The 24620-nt window shown below is 40.2% G+C and overlaps 1 protein-coding gene across 4 annotated transcripts; it reads left to right on the forward strand.

Moving 5' to 3' along the window:
• Positions 1-1233: 1233 nt before the first annotated feature.
• On the forward strand, positions 1234-22829 carry ZFAND4 (zinc finger AN1-type containing 4). 4 transcript variants are annotated; one of them, XM_035569568.2, is made up of 10 exons: positions 1234-1291; positions 1513-1815; positions 9030-9105; positions 9201-9268; positions 10868-11054; positions 13858-14005; positions 14888-16069; positions 16674-16728; positions 19796-19913; positions 21909-22829. In XM_035569568.2, the coding sequence occupies exons 2-10, from the start codon at positions 1632-1634 to the stop codon at positions 22042-22044; spliced, it is 2154 nt and encodes a 717-aa protein (XP_035425461.1). In that variant the 5' UTR covers positions 1234-1291; positions 1513-1631; the 3' UTR covers positions 22045-22829. The 4 variants fall into 4 exon arrangements, with proteins under 4 accessions (XP_035425461.1, XP_035424667.1, XP_035426270.1 ...); XM_035568774.2 differs by having other exon boundaries at positions 1284-1815; XM_035570377.2 differs by lacking the exon at positions 1234-1291 and having other exon boundaries at positions 1399-1815; positions 19799-19913.
• The last annotated feature ends 1791 nt before the right edge of the window (positions 22830-24620 follow it).

The following is a 24620-nucleotide window of genomic DNA, read 5'->3' on the forward strand; positions in this document are numbered from 1 at the left end:
TTTTATGATAGGAATGTCCTACCTTAGCTCTTAGACTGTTCTGTTTTCTGTGAGTTTAAAGCAGGTGCTCAGAAGATCTCTTTAAGAGCAATTCCTGCTGTCACTGAAGCCTTTGTTCTGAGACACCTGCTTCCATCTGTCGTTACTCAGGTTGGGTCTACTTTATGGGGCACAGAAACTACTACAGACTGAGCATCTAGCATTAATGAGGGTAAAGCAGAAGAGAAGGGTGGAAGGGGTAAGAATGGAGAAATATCACATACTGACTTATTACCAGGCCCACCTATGGTGTGACTCACGTTAAGTGGGGGGTAAGCTGGGAGTACCAGCTTGGAGAAGACGGGGAGATGTCTGCAAACGGTGCCTACAGTGAAAGCGCTCACAATTTATTTATATGCACTGCATCTGCTGCATATGCCTCATACATGCCTCATGCATATGTTTGGACAGCCTCTTTACTCCTTTCTTTTGTGCTTATAGCGGACTCCGACAGCCCGAGTGGAGAAAGGAGAAAGATGGTGGATTCTTCTCTTTCTTTTCTGCTCCCTTTGCATTAATAATTGACATTAGCATGGCAGAGAGTGGTGCTCATGAGCTGAGCACCCTAGGGGCTAAGAGCAGTTGGAGTAGGAGGTAAAAACACGCGTGGCAGGGGCTTGAAGGTTCAGGGGAGAGAAACCTTTGATGGAGCCTGGCACCATGGCCCCGCTCACAACCTGTCCTACCCCCCCCACAGCCTGAGGAATCCCCCTGAGGCGTGGGACTACACTACCCAGGACCCTCTGCGCCCCCCGCCCGCAGCCTCTCACGTGCCCGCCACTAGGAGCGGAGCCGCTGCATCCAGGCCCTTCCCGCGCACGCCCCGCCCCTTAACGACCACAACAAGCTCCCCGAACGCTCTCGGCCCCGCCCTCCCCCGCCGGTACCGGGAGCACCGCCCCTGGAGGGAGCCGATTGGGCGAGCCGCCGCCGAGCGGCCTCCTCATTGGCCGGAAGCTCCCTGGGGGAGGTCATAAAGGCTGCACCCAGCCGGCGCGGGGGCTGCCGGGCGGCGGGCGGGGGGCGTCGCGGGCGGCTCCCGGCTGCCACCCCGCGGCGGCGGCGGCTCCGTGACGGTGCCGATCCCCGCGCAGCCGCCGGGCGGGCGGGCGGGCGAGCAGCGCGGGGGGAGAGGGGCCGGGTCGCTACCCCTCTGAGGGCCCGGCGGCGGCCGCAGGTAGGTGGGCAGGGAGCGGGCCCCGCCCTGGTGCCCCGGGAGAGCGGCGGGGCCGCGGGGAGAGGCCGGCCTGAGGTGAGGGGCGGCGGGGGCGGGCGGGCGGCTGCTGCCCTCCTTTGTTCGCGGCCGGGCCCTGCCGCCGCAGCGCGGAAGGTGCCCGGTTGCCGGCACCGTTTGTTGCGCGATCCAAGTGCTGACTGATTGACCGCCTGCTGTCGGCTGCTGGGTTTTTCTTCTCGAACGAACCGGGCCGGCTGTGCTCGGGCGTTGTTAGAGCTGTGCTTGTTTCTTCGTAGGTGGAGGACCCCAAACATGAGCAGCGACACACCGCACCTGTCCTCCGAGCTGACCTGGCTAGGAGCAGAGCGTAGTTTCCTGACGGATCGTCTTGCGAGGAAGTTATAAATCCTTTGTGATGGCCAACAAGAAGGAGCCTCCCTTTTTCAATGAAGATAACATGGGGCCGTTTCACTACAAACTTCCTTTCTATGAAACTATGGAGCTCTTCATCGAAACGCTCACGGGAACCTGCTTCGAACTGCGAGTTTCTCCCTTCGAAACAGTTATTTCTGTGAAAGCGAAAATTCAAAGATTGGAAGGTACTCTTCTCTGTTATTTCAGCTTAAACTTCCCCTAAAGTGGTAAAGTCTTGTTCTACATACAATAATTCCTGAAATCAGAGCAGAAAATTTAAATTACCTATTCAATAATAGGCATAAGTAAGGCGCTCATTTTATGGCTTTGGTTTAAATGGATTTTTTTTTCTATTGTTTCTTTTGTTTTCCTATCAGCTCATATCTTAGGCTTCATTGGAATGGGTGTTTTCCCATTTTTTCCTCTTTTTGTGTGTGTTGTTAGTAAGATAAAGCATAAGAAATTTATGACGAATCATGAATTGTCTTGATATTATGTGGCATGTAATCTTTTTGTTGTTCAATGGATTATGTGACACAAAACTTGCTTGTTAACCAGCAAGGGCTTTCAAAACTGAGGTTATAAGCTTGAGTCTCGCAATATGTCTTTACTGCAGCTCCAAGCACACTTTAAACTTGGTGCTGTAGCTGTTGCTTCTTAGGTTCGTTGGTTTGTGGTAGTTTGGATTGTCCATGATACCGTAGTCCCAAGAGTAATTGCTGTGCAGGCCAACTGCAAAGACAGCTTTAAGTTTCTGATCTGAGTTTTGTTCAGGTGACTGATGCTTTGCTGGCAGGAGTCTGGCTGAGTACTGCTTTGTCTTAATGTGATGAACTTGGCACGCGTCTTGTAAAGTGATAACCTCCTTTAATTTATGAGGCTGGTCTGTTGGTCTGGCTAATGAAAGCAGAAAATATGTGTTGAATTAGTCTTCTCTCACCCCTTTCTCAGCCTGCATTGAAGAACATGATTGCATCTTCTCGCTCTGTAAGCCTAACAGAACTGTGTGACTGCATGAGCTGACAGTTGCTTATTTCAAGACAAGGGTTCCTGTTTACTCAGTACTTGTCCATGGGTTTTAATGCTTCTGTCTGTGGAAGCCACCTTTTGGGAGACGTAAATATGATGCTTGATTAAATTGAGGATACTCTCCTCCTCTTATAGAAATCTGTGCTAATGAACTGAAACGTAAGAGTTGCAACAATAAGGGTGATATTTTGCTAGAGAGATTACATACTAGAAGCTCCACTATGCACATAACACCAACTGTACAAGGTTCAGCAAGGCCAAGTGCTGGGTCCTGCTGGGGCACAACAATCCCGTACAATGCTACAGGCTGGGGGAAGAGCAGCTGGAAAGCTGCCTGGAGGAAAGCGACCTGGGGGGATTGGTCAACAGCTGGATGAATATGAGCCAGCAGTGTGCTCAGGTGGCCAAGAAGGCCAACAGCATCCTGGCTTGTGTCAGAAATAGCATGGCCAGCAAGGAAGTGATTGCTCCCGTGTACCCAGCTCTGGTGAGGCCACACCTTGAGTACTGTGTTCAGTTTTAGGCCCCTCGCTACAAGAAGGACATCGAGGTGCTGGAATGTGTCCAGAGAAGGGCAACAAAACTGATGAAGGGCCTAGAGAACAAGTCTGATGAGGAGCAGCGGAGGGAGCTGGGGTTGTTTAGCCTGGAGAAAAGGGGGCTCAGGGAAGAGCTTCTCTCTCTATAGTTACCTTAGAGGAGGCTACAGCAAGGTGGGGATCAGTCTCTTCTCCCAAGCACTAAGTGATAAGACGAGGAAATGGCCTCAAGTTGCACGGGAGGAGGTTTAGGTTACATATTAGGAAAAATGTCTTTACCGAAAGGGTTGTAAAGCGTTGGAACAGACTGCCCAGGGGAGTAGTTGAGTTGCTGTCCCTGAAGGTATTTAAAAGACACGTAGATGTGGTGCTTAGTGACGTGGTTTAATGGTGGACTTGGCAGCGCTAGGTTTATGGTTGGACTAGACGATCTCAGAGGTCTTTTCCAACCTAAATGATTCTCTTCTACTCTATTCTATAGCTAGAGTTTACATTAGGATAGTGATGTGGACATGCTTTTGTTTCCTGTGGACAAGGCCATAATTAAACATGAGTCAGAGAATGTGTTGAGGAACTCCTGGAGGCTAGAGGTGAAACAGGACAAGGAAAGGTGTTTTTTTTTTTTCTTCCGTGGTTGAGTATAACACTAGGAGAGGTGTGAGCAGATACATGATACAGTGATACAGTCAAGTGAATTGAAAGGGAGCATAGGCAGTAGAGTACAGGAAAAGGCAGGCTATAGAGACCATACAGATGAAGGAAAGAGCTTTAAAGGCTGCATGAAGAGACCAGTGGGAAATGTGAGAGAATAATTTGAATTTCCTGTAGTTCAAAACAGGAGACTGCAAATTGGCACACTGAACTATACCTACAGTCTATTGTTGTGGGCTGGGTGAGCCTAGCTTAAAAAAGCATCACAATTACATGAGATCAGTACTAAGGTTGTAGCATTGTTTATTAGGAATTTGGTTTACATGTTGTAGTTCTTAGGATGATAAAGCAGTTAGTGGCTTAGCTGCCTGTTGTGTTGAATTCATTATTAATAAGTAAATTTCATTTAAACACAGAAGAGTTTGCTGGTGCTTACCACTGAATTGTTAGAAGTCAGATGAAATACTGTAATACTCCAGAACACAGTTAAAAGATCTGCAACTTCCCAAGACATAATTCACTATAACTTGGAGGGGAGAAGGCAGAAAAAAACTGGTTATGTGTGTAAGTGTAAAAGGGAACAGAGGCTATTGACAAATCCATTTTATGTTGCATTTGAGGCTACCATTGCATGATTTTAAAAAACAAACAAAAAACCAGCAGCTTCTCAGTACCGAAGTTCTGCTGTAGTGTACAAGTTGAAACAATGAATCACCCATGTGAAGGGAAAATCCTGAAGTAATTTTGTGGTTGTGGTCTAGCACGGGAAGCGGAATGCTTACTTCTGTTCCCGTTGCAGCAGCGATTTTTTACTTTTTATTATTGTATTGTTTCAACATTCATGGGGTGTGAACCTCTCTGGGCGTATCTGCCTGCAGAATGCCTCCTATGTACACTGCTAGGAGACACTACGGGGCCCTGAGCGTGCGTGTTGTCTCCGTGGACTGATCTATGTGTGAGGAGAATGGTAGAAAAGCATGCAAAATAAGTTCTGGAAAATGATTAGTCTTGCTGACGTCTCCAAGCACAAAATTTTGAATCATATCAGAAGTTAACATAATTGTTCAGTTGTCATCAGCGCCTCTAATTGTACGAGGCTAATACTAAAACTACATCAAGAGGTGACCTCTGTCAGCAACTGGGATATTGATAACTGCAGACTGTAATAAGAATGGATAGTATGGGTGTCATGTAAGGAATTTTCAATACTTCTGATACTGTTTGTCATTCTTGGTACCTTTTTAATGATCTGATGGGAAAGGGTTTGTTTAGACAGCTGCAGTAGACATTGGTATCCTGCTAAAAAAGAGCTTTATTATCTCCAGCTGTCTCATTCCAGTTGGTTTTAGCCAGTGGATATGGGTTAAAATGCATTGATGGGTTCTAGCACATCTGAAACTTCAGTGCAAATCAACTCATAAATTGGAGTTAAAGCAGACTCAATGTGCGTGTTTGGTTGCCATCCAGGCATTTGTCTCAAATATGTTCCATGCAAAGTGAGCACTCAGTTCCCAAAACTTTGGTTTGTTATAATGATGACTTTGGAGCTACCAGTCATCTCTAGTCTCAGATTCACTGAATGAGCCTTTTTAGGTGGTGTACTAGAGAAGAACTAGCTCCCTTTGTCTCTGCTGGTGGCATAAAAGCCAGAATACTCTCAGCCAGCAGCAGGATGTGGTATTGTGAGCAGTGCTGCCTGCTCCCTTGGTTCTACTCAGTATTTTAAATCAGGACCATGTGTTGATGATCATAGGTAGGATGCTACCTGGGTTTCAAGGTGATGAGAGAGTCTGAGATTTAACATAGGAATCGTGGTTAAAAATAGCAGGGGTTCACTAGAAGAGGAAATAGCATTTATTTAAATGAGAAGCACTGGTCACTCCCTCAAGTGATCTTTTCTCGCTTCCTGCATTGCACAAGTCTTTGTGGCTGCTGGGCTGGTCAAGGTTTAGTATTCGTCATTCAGAAACACAAGTTATTATATTGAATTTTAAGAAGGAGCATTTAGACAGCACATGCCTAGTAGTGATTAATTTTTTGATCTGTAAAATAATTGTAGATAATACCTGGAAATATGTACGCTAATGTAGGTTACTGTCATGTAAATGACAGCTGGGGATTTTGACAGTTATAAAACCAGTACCTGCTGCTGTTAGTTGTTGGAAATCTTTGCAGCTCTTCCATAATGTAGCTAGATAATGGGGCAAAATGAAGACTGCCGGCCCAGCCTCGCTGTAGGAGGAACACAAAGTAAATGTTTAAGAAAGTCTCCAGCAATTTCAACATTAGATGAAAGATAAGTACGCTGAGTTTGAACTTTGACTTTGAAGTATTTGTGTTTTTAAATGTAGTAACCTTCAACCCACAACATAAAATCAAGCTTGCTCTGAAATCTGTGGGGTTTTTTGGGGGGTTCAACCCACATCAGTTTCTATGAGCTTGCTTGGCGTGCCAGAAAGAAAAGCAAAGGAGTGAACCTTAAGGGTGTGACTGACAGGATGATTCAGAGACAGAATCAAATCCCTACTTCCCTCTTCTGTGCCCCACTTGCCACCATTTTAGTAGGTCATATTTTCTATTGAAATGGCTGCAGATGTGCTGACAGCCTGAAGAAACTTCTTTTCTCCCACAGCATCATTTGGCTTGCCCACTTCCATTTGAGTGTTGAGCTTTAGCTTTTTGCCCTGTTTTCCTTTCTGCTCAGGACCGATTTAGAGCAGACCAGTGATACAGTCATGTGCTGCTTAGGGAGGAGGGGATAGCAGATGAGTATCTTGCTGTTGTCATTATGGTTGCCAATTCCATGTACTGATCCCCTGTGCAAATGTCTCTTCAAGAAAGGCTTACTATAATCCAGAAAAGGAACAGCTGATGCATATTTTCTTGCACTTGAACCTATAAAGCACATACCGTTTCATTTGTGTATGAGTACAGAATTCTTAGAAAGCAGCATAAAATGGAATTAGTAATAAAGACTCGTCTGTTTCCCATTACACCAGAGTATAGTGTTTTCATCTGTTCATCAAAATTACATTGTCATTGTTGGATGAACAAAACCATGCTTCACTGCAACACTGCCAGTCGCGAGGCAGCCTTTTTAACATAGACTCTCTCAGTTTATCAAAGTAATTGGAAATTGCTCCTTGGAGGCTGCTGAAACCATAACAAATGCAGACAGTAATGACTGTTTGTAATCAGAGGACTACAAAACAGCAAAGAAAAGAACTTCACTGCAGACTTGCTGGCTCTTGCCAGCATGTTCTTGTTTTGCTTATGCTGCAGACTTGAAACATAACCAATAACCAGTTATTCAATAGCTGGCAGGGTAACAGCTATTATGTTAGTCTACTATATGAACACATTCCCCTCATAAAAGTCTTGTGTACTTCGGAGGATACAAGACTCGTTCTGACTGCTTTCCAAGTGCAGTAATGGTGTGTCGGTCATTCATAAAAGACAAAACCTAGATGCTAGCTGTGGTGAGAAAAGGACATTATGATCTTCTCTAAAACTTATTAAAAACTATGATAGTTGCACCAAAATGCAATCCGTCTTTTCCATGGGGGTGTCCACTTAGCAGGTTTTCTGCTTGTCTCTTAAATCTGCTTGGACTGGACTTCCACCAGAGTTTGGCCCCCTTTTCTTCCTTGCTGGTGGTGGGTGTTGGTAGCCTTGTGTCCTTTCTCCGGCGTTAGAAGGGGCTACTGAACTGACCTTTTGCTGCTGCTGCCAGGCACAGTTGCAAGCCTTGGGAAGTTGAGGTGTTTTTGGCAAAACAACTGGAAGACTCTGATCTTTGCATTCCCCTTTCCCCAGGTGTATTTTGAGAAGTCTGTGTAGTACTGCTACTTACATCTCCTTTTAAGTATCTGAGCATGCAAATAAGCAGTGAATGGCACAATCTGACACTAAAGCATCCAAGATGAACGTATATGATAAGGTTACTTTAATGTAACCTTTTTTTGGAAAATGTATTTATAATTTTTGGTGCTTAAGCTGAAGAGTGGTGTTTGGGCCATTTTCAACAAATAGTTCTTGGCCTCTATAGATTCCAATTTAATTAATTTTTTTCAGGAACGCACAGTGAAATCTTAATTAGCTGGGTTTCACTAAGCAGGCTGAACAGAATTTACTTCCTTTTGATGCTGAAGGGAAGATTTTATTTAATTTTTTTCAAAGGCAGAAAAAGCTGTTCATCTTCCCAGTAGCCCTCATGGTCTTTGGTGGTCAGAAATGTCTCATCCTTTCATAACTGTCCTGGCTGGTACTCTATTCAAAATGTGGAAAGTGGCAGCATCCTCATAAAACTGTGTGAAGACCTTGGGTTCTACCTGCTCGTGCTTATTTTCTTTAATGCGTGTTAGGTCTGTATTTAAATTACTTGACTGTATAGGTAAGAGGAAACAGTCATTATGTAGACTGTAGAGCCTTAATAAGGAACAAATATTTTGTATGCTTTCCTCTTTTTAACAGAAGTCATTCTAAATCTGTCCCAGAACTTGAGCTGGAAATGAGTATTACTGGATATAAACTATAAAGCATTCTGATGGCTTAAAAGAACACCTAAAGCAAGTCAAAATTTTCTAGTATGAAGTTTACTGTATCGTACATGTGAACTTTCAGGCTCCAAGTCAAACAGTAATAAAAACACCTTTATAGCTGTCACCTGAGCTGTTAACTGAGCTGCCACCAGTTACTTAATGCGACCTTGTCTTTACTGTGAGTAACACAGAATGTCAGTCTGATAAACTATTCAGCAGCTCTGTAGTTAGAAATTTTATCCCATTTTTCCTGTCAGTAAACAGGAAACTCTGAGGTACAGATTAACATTTGTATGGGAAGAACACAAACCAACCCTCCCTTGACCAGTGACTGGAAAAGAGCAGGTATTCAGTAAGTCTGAAGCAACTGAATGCTTCTACAGACCTCTTGAGCCAAGTGATTGAGCTCCATGTGCAAGCACAAACTTACTGAAAACCTTAACTTTGTTCTTAATAATTATTCAGTAGGTTGGACATCATGACTCGGCTGCAGTCCAAATGCATGTCCTTGCCCTGCTTCGTTTCTTCTCTTATCTCCGTTCTCACCTCTTTTCTATATACCCCCATGTTCTTCCAAAAGCAAAACTCCCCCAAAACCCTCCCATCAAACTCTACTTTTAATCTTTTTTCCCCCTTTAGGTATTCCTGTCTCTCAGCAGCACTTAATTTGGAATAATATGGAACTGAAGGATGACTATTGTTTGAATGATTATAAGTAAGTATAGAATAAAATTGCAATGAATTTTTCTATATGATTGTTAGTATAGACAATGAAAAGTGCTATAAAAATGTATTTATTGTTATTTACAGCATTTCAGAAGGCTGCACTCTGAAGTTAGTTCTGGCTATGCGAGGTGGACCTATTAACACTAGAAGAGGTAGGTGTTAACTTTGTTAAAAATGATTGTTTTCGTGTAACATAAGTGTAAACAGCTTGCAGCTAACTGAATTAAAATTTTAAGTTGTATTATTGCAGAAGAATTATGTTAGTCTTTGTTTCAAGAGAACTCAGTGCCATAAGAGGACTGATTGTCATCTAGCAGCAGTTGACAGTAGGATAATTCCATCTCTGAAAAGTTTTCTGTAAATGTTTAGCTGTTCTTCCCGAAAAATACCTTGGTAGGAGTCCTGAGTACTAATAAAAGAATACAGGGATATGACTTAATGTGACAAACACAATTGGGAAATTACTTTTTTCCATGTAAAATTGAAATGATTGAGCTAAACTACATTTTATTTTATTCTGCAGTGAGAGAATTATCCAAAATTAGGCCCTTTACAGGGAAAAAAAAGGGGGAGGATTCCAGTAATTTTCTTTTGGACCCATTCTTCTGACTCTGAAATAAACTTACCTCTGAAGTGTTTAAAAATAATTTGTGGGAGGGGCTGGCCTGCCTCCTCTGTTACTGGTTCTACTTAACTTGATACCTTTGGGTTATACAACTATAATTGTACCTTATGCTTAATGAACTAGAGGTCTTCCAAGTTGTTTTGTGTCATGCTTCCCATCTGCACTAGTGCTTAAGAGAGATGTGTAAAGGTTTGTTCTACAATCACCAATATAGAAAGAATTTCTCCTTTCAGCTTTTGGAAATCAGGGAGGGGCATAATGTGATGGTCTTACTGGGCCAGCTATTCAGTAACTTGAGTTGATTTCTTAGGCTATTCCTTCCTTTTTTTCACACACATCTCAGTGTTGGTGGGACAGCTTTTTGTGAAGTGACATCCTGTACGTTAATGGAACAAGAAAAGAGAGTGGCAATGTGATGGTAAGGAGGAACAGCTAATTTAACAGAATGAACCGGACTCCTTTAATTCTGAAGTTTGGATTTGTATTTATCAATTCAGCCAGCCTGCTGTATGTGGGAAGTAAAAATACCTCCCAAACAGTCTCCAGAATGTGTGTGGTCATAATAAGGTCTTCTGTTGCTTCTCTGTATGGTTTGGTAGGTGCTGCTACGTTTTTTCCTCTCTTATATCTGTCAGAAAAGCTGAGAGTAGGACAGTTTAGAGTACCTATGAAATGGAATAAATTATAGTTAGGTGATTGAACAGAAAGAAGTTTTCAGAGGATGGATTATTAAAACAATTGGCCTGGTAGTTATCTTCTAAACTAGTTTGTTTACAAAGACTTCTTTGTTGTTTCTTAGTCTCTGTTTGCTACTGAACAGTTCACTGAAGTGTAGAGTTGCAAAACTGGCAGGGACGGACCTGAGCCAGATGTTTTGTGTGTACGTATTTAAGCATCTAACTTGAATCTAGAGAATGCCACTTACAGAACAGCAGGAATGTTTGAAACTGGCTATTTCAAGTTGAATCTTATTGCTGTTGTTTTCCAGGGGACAGGCCTGTTAAAATGCTTCTGTATCATAACTACAGTTGACTTTAGGCATGGTCTGAAAATGTGAGGGGTTTGCCAGAAATATGGGACTTCAAAGGTGAAATAATTTGTTTTTATTCTGTTTTTCTCTTTGTAGTTCCTGTAGAAGACCCTATAAGGGAAATGGCTGAATACATGGATCCTGGTAGAGATGAGATCTGGGAGAAAGGGCCATCTAACAAACAAGTTACCTTCTTGGTATATCGAGAAGGAGATCAGTTGAATTTCTTCCGTGTGGTAGACCGGGGAGATGGCACTTTAACACCATTATCTGAATCTTTGAGGTAAAGTTGGTTTTAATCTTACTGTTATTCATCAAGATGGGGATGCTGTGTTGACTTTGTCAAAAGAATATCTGGAATTTTGGAAGAATGGTGCCCTAAGGGCTACCAAATTGCAGTCAGTGAGTGGCCTAACTATACAGTAGGACTTTATGGTCAGTGGTCATGCTAACTGTTGTCTATTTGTGTGTGTCAGTAAAGTGAGATAATGCTGACCTTGTGCTTGAGGCAATTCCAGTCCCTTCCCAAAGAGAACTTTACATGAGAGAGTCAACTTGGCCATAGGGATATTAAAAACTTTTGTTAATCAAAAAAAAAAAAAAGCTATAAAAAAACTTCTACATCTTAAGATATTTATTTAGTGCTATATTTAGTATTGTATAGATTTCTCTGTTCGTGGTGTAAATCTTCTTTTCCGTATGGATATGGCTTGACCATAGTTTAAGTCAGGAAGTTTAGTCAGGAAGATAGTTTATTCAGGAAGATAACTGATTAGCAGTGCAAAGACCTGGCAGGGTCTGCCTGAAGTTTCAGAAAAACTGTTTTTGTTTTTTATTTGTTTTTATATATACTTAAATAAGTACTAATAGAGCTGGCCCTTGGATGTAACTAGACCTCAGATTAGTTACTGTTGAGACCCCAAACTTGTCTCAGAATCGAAGTACTGATATAATCAAATGAATGAGACTGTCACGTACGCTACCGTGTTACAGTAAACAGACTGCTAGTCTGTTTCTTCCTGAAGCTACCAAAATTGATAAAATCTGTTGGAAAAATATTAGATTGTCTTTATACTGCAGCTTTTGGTCAGGTTTCTTAATCTCCTGAAGAACTTAATATTTGTACAGGTATAAGAAAAGGAGTTGTACTGTTGTAGGGACTATCTGCATTTTCTCCAAGACTAAGGTTTGCAATGTTTTAAGTAACTCTTCTTGCTCCTGTTTGAAAGCAATGAAAGCAAGGTCAGCTTGTCTCACATTAGCAGAATTCAGTGGCTACAATTTATAAATGGTTCTGTTTTATAGTTCTCCAGATCATTTTACTTTGCCTGCAGTTACGTTAACGGTTAAAACTTGACAAGGTGTAAATACATTGATTATTGTCTCTGGGTTAAAATAAAATACCTGAAATTGTGGTAGAGCACTGGTGGCAAGAAAAAAGTGTTTTAACAAGATATGGATCATCTTTGAAGCACACGTTTTACGAGCAAGATCTCAGGAACATTGATACCTGTGGACAAAGTCAGTTAAAAAATGGACTATAAGTATCATCAAGAGCAAAGATCCCTGTCCCAACTCTCATAACTTTACAATCATGTTAAAGCAAAAACTCCTTTATTAGCCCTTTTTTGGTGTTTTTTCTCTTATTTAGTCAGAAAATGCAAGAAAAAGAGTAGCAGTTCTTTTTGCATAGAGGGGAAGAAAGGAAACATGACTGTTGCATCCCTTTTCTTTCTATCCTTTTCTTGAATGAAGGGGAGTTCAAAGAATGGGTCTGAGTTGATGGCTGAAGTCTTCGCAGATTTAAAATTCTGAAATAATTCTATAGTGTTGGTTCTTTACCAGGAGAGGTATGTAATGTTTATACTGACCGTTCCCATACAGAGCTGTTCAGTTTCTAGTGAGAAATGACTGGGCTGTTCTGCTGCCATCTTGTTCTTAAAAATCTGTCTCCCAGCTGTGTTGCCTTCTGAACTTTGCTACATTTTAGGAAATGGATTGGGAGAGTCAGTACAAACACACTGGCTCTTGACTAAAGCCAACAGAGTATTTCCAAGAATCAGGTAAGATGCCAGCTTTAATTAGTGGAAAATTTTTTGGTACTGACTTTCCCACGACCTTTAATTCTTCCTTGGTCTTATTTAGAGAGAAGAAACTTTTGTTATATCTACTAAGACATCTGTATGAACACAAGGGAATTGTCTGATTGTCACCATTTCTAGCTGTTGACAGCCTAATGGAAAAATTAAAACATTCTAAGATGTACTATATACAGTGTTGAAAATGCATCAATTTGTAGTGAATAGACATTCCTAATCGTTCTTTTATTTCTCTGTCAAATGTTGGATGTGTGTTGGTGATTAATGCTTCATAGGAAAAACAATTCAGATAATGACTTTAAAACATTGTCTTTTTCCATTCTGTATTCTAACAGAATGCAAAACTTCAATGTGATGCTATAAATTTCCAGTGACTGAGTTAAAATATTTTGTCTTAGGTCTAGCAATTCTAATCTGTATAATTTTTTTTCCAAATGTGAGACTTTTTGGAAACCTAAACTGATCCTTTTTTATTTTTTGTTTTTATTTTGAAAAGGAGAAATAGAATATCACATCCACATGGGTGACCCCTCCATTTCCATTTATGGTGAGAACACCCCTCAGGATGGATAGAAATTTGGACTTTCCTTCCATGCCAGTGTCTGGTTAATTGGAAAACTGATCAGCTTGTTGTCTGAATCACACTGTTAACAGCTTTGGCCATACCTTCAGGAGACACTTGTGGAACTGGATATTCCCTCTGTGGGGAAAATATATAGTGAGTGTGAACCAACTGTATATGGTATAAAAACTTCCCAGAAGTGGGGCTATGTTCTGGTTTCAGCATCAGCACTTTGTGTGAGCAGTCTAATAAGGAATGCTTATTTTCTAAAATAAATGGATTTGAAATGTCTCTGCATACAGTTTTACGTAATGCTTTGTCAACAGATCACCTACGGATTTGACTTTCTAGTTGTGAGAATACTCTACATTGAAAACAATTAAATTACTTAGGGGGTGAAAACAAATTTCTTTTATTATTTTCAGTGGTGGTTCAGTGTATAACTTATATGCTGATGATGAAGATGAGACGGAGGCATCACCTTCTGGCCAACAGATTATTGAGAATTCAATTACTATGAATAAAATGAAACTGCTTAAGGCAAAGATGGAGAACATGAATCTAAGTAAAAAGGTAAAGCTATGATTTCAATTCTTTTATCATTAAATGGTTTGTACTTTCCCAATACCGGCTTTTCTAAAAAAGCAGGTCAGATACTTTACTGTCTTAGGAAGTAGAGTGATAAAAGGGTATATGGTTTAATATCTGTTTAAGAAAGAAGAATGCTATTTTATTAAAGTTCTTCTGTAGTGGGGCATAGCCTTTACCTGGATCGACCTGTCAGGATTCGAAGAATTCACTACTGGTCCTGGATGTGTGTGTGTTTTGGTGTTCTTTTTATGTGTGTGTGTGTGTTTTTGTTTGTTTTTTTATATATATTATGTTTTAAGTAGTGTTGTTTTACATCAGTCCTCTGGTAGAAAACAGTGTTTCTCTTAAATGGAACTTCTGAACTTGTTCTTAAGTGGAACTTAATTTTAAAATTGGGATTAGAAATACTGTAACTAAAAGGCCTATAAAACTAAATATAAGAATGAGATTGCCTGGCAAATAAAAATACAGATGGCGTTCAGGAGATCTGGATTAGTAAAATTATTTAATATCTGTCTTGGTTCCCTAGATGTAAGATGACAATATTACGCTTTTTCTTTCATTGTTGGTCTTGGCTGAGACCCTAAGCTCTTCTGGATAACTTTGTCGGCATTCTGGTTTCCCTTTTCTTATTCCTCTGACATGTGGCCTTTTCTGATTGTAATCTTTGATTTTAATATTGTGATGTTACTGTGAAATTTTGGTGGTTAGCAATACATAAGAGAGTAGAGTGAATGATTTGGTGGTCATCTCTGGCCATATACTGTCAGCATTCCTGGGAATATGATTTCAGCAAGGTCTCTGAATGCTTCCATAATTTAAATACTAACTGTTGTTGTGTGTTTTTTCCTTGTTTTTTAATAGCCTAAAAAAACTGTCAAAGTGAAACCTCGTCCTCCAACAGCTCCTCGACCATCTAGTGGCTCAGCAGCTGCTGCTCGTCACCGGTTTTTAAGAGTGCTCCCCCATATTGGACAGTCTTGCCTACCTCCTCCTGGGAATTCATATCCTTCAGAGTCTTCCCAAAATGCACTTTCAGCGTTGGCTTCTTTGGCCACTGCTGGTAGAACAATGCCATCCACAACTAATGACTTTCTTAAGGAAGATGACACTTGGCAGGGTGCCTCTTGGTCTCATTCGGTTAGTAGCATCAGGTTACCACCAAAAATATCTCGTGTTGAACTAGAAAATGCAAAAGTACCTACAAATAGTATTCTGACTCCCATTTCGTCTCTGTCTGCAAACTTGGAAAAAGTATCTGAAAATGTGACCTCAGCAAGTGAGGAAGATTCTGTTTTGTATCCGAATCTAACAAATGTAGAACTGTGTGGAACAGAAGAAAAACTTTTATCTGAAGCAGATGCTTTTGCTTTGTTAACAGAAGCAAGCACCACCGAGCAGTGTAGTGAGATATATGATATAGGAAAAGTGAACCCAGAACTTGAACTGTCTGATGGAGATGAAGAATCTAAGGTTTTAGAACAGCATAGAAAACCTATTAGTAAAGTGCTGAGCACTGCAGCAATGGGGTCTGGACTTCTCAGTACTCACGAACTAAGTCCTCGGAAAAATACGCTTTTGTCACCTCTTTGTTATTCAGCACAAGTGGCACATCATAGTTCTCTGAAACCACAAACACAACCCAAATGCTTTGAGGCTGATAACTTGAGATCTACAGCCTCCCCAAATGTGCTTCGATCTTTGGAAGTCCGTAGTATAGCAGACTCCTCCTTTTCTAGGACTACTAGATTTCATAGCATGAAAGTAGATTCACTTGGCAAGAGACCTGATGTAACTGCTAAAGCAGAAGCTAGGGACATCACAGATGTGACTAACAAGGCATCCAAAGAACCTGTGAGTTCTGTAAATAACTTAGGATTTCTAGCTTCGCTGGCCCGAAGCGCAAACAGGGAAAGTTTACAGAGTTCCTGTGGGACAGGCAGGTTTCGGACTTCTGGTATTGCACTACCTACAAATCTTCAGCATTTTCAGGAAGAAAGCTTTAGGAAAACTACTCCTCCAAATGAAGCTACGGAATATATTCTAGTGAGTACTAATACCCCCAAAGGAGTTGGGGTCTTCCTGTCCCTTCTGGTGTTGGCATTATGAAAGCTGTACTTTGTGTATGTCTATGTGTCTTTCCAGGGAATGCAGATGGGGTGGGGTGCATACATAAATCTCTACTAGTCTGAAACTGTTTTCTAAATTCCTGTTGGTATATTAACTGCATGCGTATCTAAATGGGTCCTAGAAGTAATTTTTCTTAAGAATTAAAGTGGTTGTTTAGTTCACAACTAAAATTATTAGTTATTGTAATGATAAAATTATGACTGAAGTGTCGTCTTACTTCTCCTGCTGCTCGCTAATTGCCACTTAATCCAAAGTTTTCCATGTGACTGGCACCATATGCTCCTAGCTTCAGATCTCTAATGTACTTTATTGTTTTCTATGTTGTGAAGTACAGGGAGATTATTAATTTGAGTAAGGCTTTATATTGTAGAATTTTAATTTCTTCGTATGGAAATGTTGGACTGTTTTTGTAGGTATATTGATTGATACAGCATTGGTTTCAAACAATCTGATATCAGACTGCCTAATCTTTCATTTAATTTCCATCTGCTAGTAATTTCCTTGTGGAATTTTTTTTTAGTCTGCTCATGCGCTTGGAATGAACGGAATTAATGCAGCTATAGGGAAAAGAGTAGGTAAGTAATGTGACTTCAATAATAATTAAAGATGACTCCCTGATATTTCCTGATTTATTACATATTTAGAGGGCAAGGATCATATTTTTGTAAGGCATACATCTTTGAAAGTCCTTGCTGTGTTATACTTCTGTAGCATGGTATAACCTTAAATATTTTAAGCAATTCTTTAATATACAGATGTCATTCTGATCTTGGGTAGATATGGCTGTGACTCTTCCCTAGCATTTTTTAACACTTAATGAGTCCTGCTTGTCGTCTTTAGAAATAAAACATGACTTTCTGCTCTGAAGTTTCCAAAAGACCAGTTCTATGAATACTTCTGAATGTACTAGAATCAGAGGGACTATATTCATTGGTAGCATTTGCTCTAGGACTACAGCCTTAGCCAAAACAATTCTGCAAAAGGAAAGCGGGGAGGACATGGATACTGAAGACCGTTGATATCGTGCTGATTTTTTTATAATTTTGTTCTTTCTACCCTAGTCTTGTTAACTGTATTGTGTTTAATGCTTACCATCTACTGAAAAAGGATATTATTTGCCTAAATATGAACTTATGTGATTATTTCTCTCAGGAGGAATGAAGTTGTCTAGAGGGGCACTTAAAGACTCTTAATCCATGTGAGTTGGTCTCTAGCCTGAAGCAACCAGGCTGTATGTCTGGGGTAGAAGAATGGTCGTGAGCCTAGACCGTATTATCTCTTTAGGAGTGTAAAACAATTCAGGGGATGTATCTACTGACTTCTCTGTGGGAAAAATGCTTGGCCAAGAAAATAATTGTCCTGGGTGTGTTCAAATGCCTATGTAGGTAAAACTGTACTTGCTGAATCTTGTGGTGTTTTTATCCTCTCCCCATGGATATGTTAAACTGGTAAATACAGTGATTTGCTTCCACATCTTCTGCAGTCAAAATCAATAAACACATCTGTCCATAAATTCTCTGTGGCCAAAGAGGTGATGCCCTAACAGGCAAATCTGCAGGATGGGGAGGCCTACCTTTTTGTTACCTGCTCCATTTTGGATAGAACAGTGATGAAGAGACTACTCTGGTCTATTCTGTCAGACAAAAGTGTATTTTCCAAAACGTTTCAGGCTTGTGAAAGACTAAGTGGGTGTCATTATGTCCAGTGGAAAGGGACCTGGGGGGATTGGTCAACAGCTGGCTGAATACGAGCCAGCAGTGTGCTCAGGTGGCCAAGAAGGCCAACAGCATCCTGGCTTGTGTCAGAAATAGGGTGGCCAGCAGGGAAGTTACTGTTCCCCTGTACTCAGCTCTGGTGAGACTGCACCTCGAGTACTGTGCTCAGTTTTGGACTCCTCGACACAAGAAGGACATCAAGGTGCTGGAGTGTGTCTGATGAAGGGCCTGGAACACAAGTCCTGTGAGGAGTGCCTGAGGGAGCTGGGGTTGTTTAGCCTGGAGAAAAGGGGGCTCAGGGAAGAGCTTATCTCTCTATAGTTACCTTAGAGGAGGCTACAGCAAGGTGGGGATCAGTCTCTTCTCCCAAGCAACAAGCAATGAGGAAATGGCCTCAAGTTGTGCCAGGGGAGGTTTAGATTAGATATTAGGAAAAATGTCTTCACTGAAAGGGCTGTGATGGGAACAGGCTGCCCAGGGGAGTAGTTGAGTTGCTGTCCCTGAAGGTATTTAAAAGACACGTAGATGTGGTGCTTAGTGACGTGGTTTAATGGTGGACTTGGCAGCGCTAGGTTTATGGTTGGACTAGACGATCTCAGAGGTCTTTTCCAACCTAAATGATTCTGTGATTCAATATCATGCATGCTCTTGGGAGAAGGGTTATTGGTAATAATCACTTATGTAACTGGCCAAAGAACAGATTTAGTTTGTTATCTTAAGGCCTTGATTTTATTTATAGTTACTTCCTGTTATAATTGCTGTGGGACTGTAAATTAGAGAACAGGTGTAGCGTTTTTGTGTTTTGGTATGGTTCACCATGAGGACTGTCTTCAAGTTCTGTCTTTTTCATAAACTGGGCTAACTGACGCTTCTGGGATAGTATGCTTTTAGATGATGATGTAGATGGCACTGACAAATGTTGCCTGGAAATTGCTATCCTGGATAGCAGTGGGATGATAGCACTGTTTGGTAAATAGGACTGCAATGTGTAGTGACTACCTGGTGTTAACTGTTGCATACAGCTGCTGCACCTCAGCTGAGAAACGACTGTTGGGATTAAGGTGCACTGCACAAGGACCACTTCTCAGCTCATGAGGTCAATTTTTGGGCAGCATCCTGACAATATAGTGATTCAAGTACTGAAAAATGTTTGAGAGACTGTGGTGCTCGTTTTCATTATCCTAGCATATGGTAAGCATGCATGAGTAAGAGCTTATTTCTGCAGAAGGAAGAAAGATGCTTTTTCTTTATGTGCTCACCAGTTCTGAAGCAGCAGCCAAGAATTATAGGACAAAAAAGAGTAAAATAAGCTTCTAAGTACAGAAGTCTAAGGAACATCCACAAAGTGTCTTATGAAACCTTTAAAGCTAAATGGAGGTCTGTAGTCTAATAATGCACTTTTGTTGCAATCATGGAGTACCGGCAAGGTTTTAAAATGTTGCTATATTTATTTGACAAACTTAGATTATTAGATACTGCATATACTAAATGCTATGTACTTGAACGTCCAGTTGATTCTTTGGAAAGCTGTTGTGTGGGGTATTTTCCCAATTGCATTATGTATTTTCATTTTTGCATTTGGGAATAGTATTAGGAATTGTTTGACTTCTTCTGTAACTTTTTGCTTATGTGAATTTTTAACTTATAAAAAAAAAAGTGCATTGGACACCTGCATTGCACTGCCTTTTCCAAAGGTTATCCCGAGTTGGAAGGGACCCATAAGGATCATCACCATAAGGTTCATAGGCTTGAAGTGTGTTCACTGTTCTGGCTTTTGTGGTTTTGCTCCCTGTTTAGGCTTGGGGGTCCCACCTGAACTATTCTAAGAAATGCAGATTGAATCTGGATTTCAGAAGAACATTTAACTAGTTTATGGTCAGGAATAAATAAAATTAAAATGTCTTTACTGTCTCTCTACTTCTGAAAGCAGGTGAAGCAACCCATCTTCCACCTGTGAATGGCTCAGTTCAAGCAAAAAAGAAAATTACAAAGCATTGCTTTCTTTGTGGCAAGAAAACTGGATTGGCAACCAGCTATGAGTGCAGGTAGGCTGCGTATATAACCAGCTGTTGTTTAAAATGGATAGCTGGGTAAACCAAAAGGTTTTCTGGGCTGCATGATGCTCCTTGAACATAGGAAATCAGAAGAGAATGTACAAAAGAAGTTGAAAGAACTGTTTGCAATTCTCAGTTCAGCAAAACTCCAAGAAATAAAGCTCAGGAATGTTGTACTTGTTCTGCTGTTGAGGTGTACGTTCTTTGAGGAAAATCAAGAAATGCAAGTTATCAGGAAATAATGAAAATGTCATCGTTCTTTTTTTTTTGTGTGTGTGATCATATAATACAGAAGACTGGTGAGGGGAGAACTTCCTACAGATTTATGTCCTGAATAGTTTATCAACAATAATTATTAACATCTTGAGGAAAAACTTTTTTTTTACAATTTAAGAAAATCTCCCTCAGATTTGGCCCTACTGTAACACGTCTGCACCGTTTGATTGCCTCTTACAAATTTATATTTGACAACTTGAAAATTCATACGTGTTCAAATTCTTGTGAAACTTCAGTCATCTTTAAGCACCTCAAAAGCAGAATATGAGTGCTGCTCCCCCAAGTCATGGTTTGTAGGCAACGTAATGAGATTTGGCGCTTGGTGGTGGGCACTGAGATTAAAAAAAAAAAAAAAAAATGGCAAAAAGCACTCATTTGTTCTCAGTTCTCAAAGCTGTGTTTTTCCCAAGATACTCTTTTCTCAGTGTCATTTCCCATGACCTAGAAAAAGTTAGAAACTGCTGCACTGAGGGCTGCATTTGAAGATGATTTTGGTTCATGCCAAACAGCAGCAAAATAAAAGACTTCTGTCATGGGGGAATTGTGATGGGGAGTTTCAGGGTGAGGAACTACCTTCTTACTGACTCTTCAGTTTTTATGTTTGAAACAGTTTTGGACAATATAAAACTTATTACTGAGCAAATAGATGTAAGTTCTTCTAGAAGTAACAAAGCAGCTTGCTAAGGTTAAAAATGAAGTACATCTCCAGCCATATGACCTCTTACTAGAATGGAACATCAACCAAATGGAGAATAGAGTCATATGAGAGAACTGGTGATTACAGGACCAAGAACCAAAGAAAAACAAATTTGTTACCAGGCACACAAGCCTCAGGAACAGCTGCAAAGTTTATGGTGAACCCACATAGGTAGATAAATAGAGAAGTGCAGTCTAATAGTGTGATATGTTAAGGTGGATAAGTAATGCTCAGTCTGTTTAAAGAGCATTCTGATTTTGGATGATGTCATTGCTTTACTGTCAAGAAGCAACTTAGTCAAGTACGTCAGACAACAGGACGCTAATATTGATTTCCAAGCTCAGATTAGGTACAGCATATATTTTTCCTGCTAAGAGTCTTAGCTGGTGAGCTGTCAAAGCAAAATTATCATCTTAACTCATTCAATTTACAACTGATTCTGGAATGATGCATACTTAGCCAATCGTATAGGAAGCTATGTTCCCTATAGTTCATCTGTCATCTTTACAGCTGACTAAATTGGTAATTACTAATCTGAGTTTATGCCAGGCAGAAATCATGCTGAACTAAACATCTATTTTGGTGGTCTCAATGATGTGGTGTTTTTTAATTGAAATACATTGTGGCTTTCACCTAATGCCATTATTTTAGTTCCACGTTTTTGTCCTCCGAAGTCTACCTACTGATGTTGTGTGAGGTCTTTAAAAAGAAAAGAAGGAAAATAAATGAGAGCCCATCGTTCTTAACTTATGTGTTTGTGATCCTTGCTAGCTGATTCCTGGTATACTGCTATGGCTTAATTTACCAGCTGAAGAGATTGTTGGGTCAAAACTGCAGCATTCAGTGACAACAATGTCATTTTGATTACCAGTTAATGTTATCAGTCAAGGATAATCGGAATCTAAGCAGTTATGTCAAACAAACAAGACGTGATTAAGCCAAAGGGTTCCCAGCGTGTCAGAGAGTTAAAAGCTTCTAAAAGCTTGTAACTTATAATATTCTTGATTCTTCAGATGTGGAAACAACTTCTGTGCAACTCACCGCTATGCAGAGACTCACACCTGCACCTACGACTATAAGAGTGCAGGGAGAAGGTATTTGCAGGAGACCAATCCCGTCGTTAGTGCACCAAAGCTTCCCAAAATCTAACATGGTTTTGCTGCATGTGGCCGTTCTGCCATTGAAGAATTATTACATTGAGAGAAGCACTTGCTTAAACTGCATAATTTTGCCATGCTCCATATCTAAAGATTTGCCAAGTAACAAAAGCACATGAGGATGCATCCTATCGAAGAATAATGTGAACACTACTGCAGTTAAAACTTTTCTTCTTTAGTGAATGAAAAGTTAAAGATAGTTTTTAAAAACTTACACTATGAATTAACTGTTACTGCACGTCTTGTGTTGTGTTTTATATTTGGAAAAGCTATTTCACTAGACAAGTCTTTAAAAGATGCACTTTACTAACTTCATTTACTGTATAACCAGACTTGAGGGGGTGTTGTAATGAGGGTGTCATGTAATGTCTTCTGTACTCTTGCGTTTTTTGTCCATTGCGTGGTATCTAAGTTATTTCACTAGAAAGATCCTCCTCCCTCCCCTTTCTTCAAAGAGCCTGTTTTGAGATATCCGAGGTGGTAGTGCATTCTGCCCCCTATTCCATTCAGATTGGTATTCATACACTGTGTATCCATTCTGAAAATAACATATCATGTTAATCACATTTTCTTAAAATAATACTGTTTATATGACAAATTTGTTTTTAAATAGAAAATCTTCCCCTTTGTTGACATTAAATATAAGGAACAACTTATTTTAACTTTTTTTGTAATCCTAGATTTTTTTAAGACTTCACAGCCTGGTTTGTTAAGATGTCGAATGCTGTTACTGGAAGAAATTCTAATAAATATTAAATTTTATTCTGGTTTATGATCTTATAGATGCACAAAATAACTCGTCCTGTTTCAAAGCACATTCCTAAATTAAAAGTTGGGCTTTGCTGGGGGGGGGCGAGAAGGGGATATTTTTACATCTGTATTTTTCAGAAGAACTGGCTCATCTCCGTTCCCACTGAAGTCGGTGGCAAAATTCACACCCACTTCATTAGAAACAATGTGACCAACATTGTGTGCTTTAAATAAATTAAATAAACCTCCGGGATGTGGTAGTAAAGGCAAAAGGGGTATTCAACAAGTGGCATATTTTAATCTTGAGCATTTATCACCTCCTGCTGATACTGTAAAAAAAAAAGGCAATTCAGTACTTACTTGCATGAGGCACCCATAATGAGCATGTAGCTACTTCAGCAAGTGGCGTTTGGAGCCATACCTGCTGAAAGCCTGACCTAAAGCCTGTCCTTGTTCATTCCCTTAACATGCCTAGAGTCTTTATGAGCTTATGTTGCCCAAGGTGTTACAGTATGAACACACATGAACCTCCACATTGCATCTACGCTTAAATGTCATGGTCCCTTTTTTAAAAGTTTCCTCAGCTATTTGGTTGTTTTGGGATTTAAAATGCTCTATGCTGCTTTGTAGTCAAACAGTAGCATCTGAGGAGCACAGATGGTAAAAGTTCGGCCAATAAAGTTAAGTAGATCAATGAAAGATAGAGAAATAACTTGAAGAATTCTCATCCTTGGAGAAATGCTTTTACGTGTGGTCCACCTGCAACTTCTTCCTTTGGAATTTTCAGAAATCGATGTCCTTGGAACACAATTTTCATATGTATTCTTCTGAGCAGTCACAAGGTAAAATGGTCATTCTGCATGTGATCTCAGGGCTTTTTTCTTACTAGAAAAAGCTGCACTGGGTACAAAAAACTGCATGTAGTTTTTCTTCTTTCCAACACAGGATAATATTTCACGCTGAAGGAAAAGAATAAGAAACTGGGCAAATACAGTGTTTTCCTAGCAATTTGTTATTTGTGGCTCAGCATCTTTAAGACAGTGGTATTGTTCTCTTGTAGATAAAGTAGAGCTCTGGTAGGAAGTGGAATTAAAATAATGTAGGCTGTTATCACTTAAACGTAATCTGATATTGTTCAAGTATAGTGGCAGGATATTTTTTTGCAGTGCATTAGAATGGCCATACTCAAATTTTACAAAGAGTGTACAACTGAAAGTTGGATCAGGAAGTTTGAATAAAATCTTGGTTGTGACTCTCACTTTCTACATATGCATAATGACATTCTGAAGTGCATAACCATTCTTTTCAGAAAATATAGTGTAGTAATAATATGTAAATTCTGTATTTGTAGCCTCTTATCATTTTTATTATACCTCATTTTAATTATACCTGATAAAGGCTTTTCTTGAGCCTGGTCAACAATACTATGTTATAGGCAGTCCTTATTTCCAACCAGTAGTACAGCCCTAAGAGCACTAACATTTATAATTAATTGTTTTACTTGCTAATGTATGATATCAGGTTTTACCAATCCTGTATTGGACTGTGCTTTCGATTAATTACTGTTTACTGTGTAAACTTGCCTGAATGGTTTGGTTTTCTGAACATTAGTCAGTGCTCTGTGGTGCTGTGCATCTGCTGTACACAACCATTTGGTTTTTGTGTACTTGTTCATGTAACTAAATTGTATCATAAGGCTTTTACACAATGGGAGTTTAACAATGACTTTGTGAGCTCCTCTACTTTCTTTTTGTATTGTTTTTTTCTTTTAATGTGAGGACCTTTGAGGCATAACTAGGCTGGTCTCTTGTTGAATGA

This window comes from Cygnus atratus, chromosome 7, assembly GCF_013377495.2.
Source record: "Cygnus atratus isolate AKBS03 ecotype Queensland, Australia chromosome 7, CAtr_DNAZoo_HiC_assembly, whole genome shotgun sequence".
Taxonomy (NCBI): Eukaryota; Metazoa; Chordata; class Aves; order Anseriformes; family Anatidae; genus Cygnus; species Cygnus atratus.

Excerpts from the sequence above, each read along its gene's own strand:
- ZFAND4 (XM_035569568.2), top strand. The coding sequence starts at position 1,632 with ATGGCCAACAAGAAGGAGCCTCCCTTTTTCAATGAAGATAACATGGGG. Across the intron at positions 9,106-9,200 it reads TATTGTTTGAATGATTATAA|CATTTCAGAAGGCTGCACTC; the intron begins GTAAGTATAGAA and ends TGTTATTTACAG. Across the intron at positions 14,006-14,887 it reads ACATGAATCTAAGTAAAAAG|CCTAAAAAAACTGTCAAAGT; the intron begins GTAAAGCTATGA and ends GTTTTTTAATAG.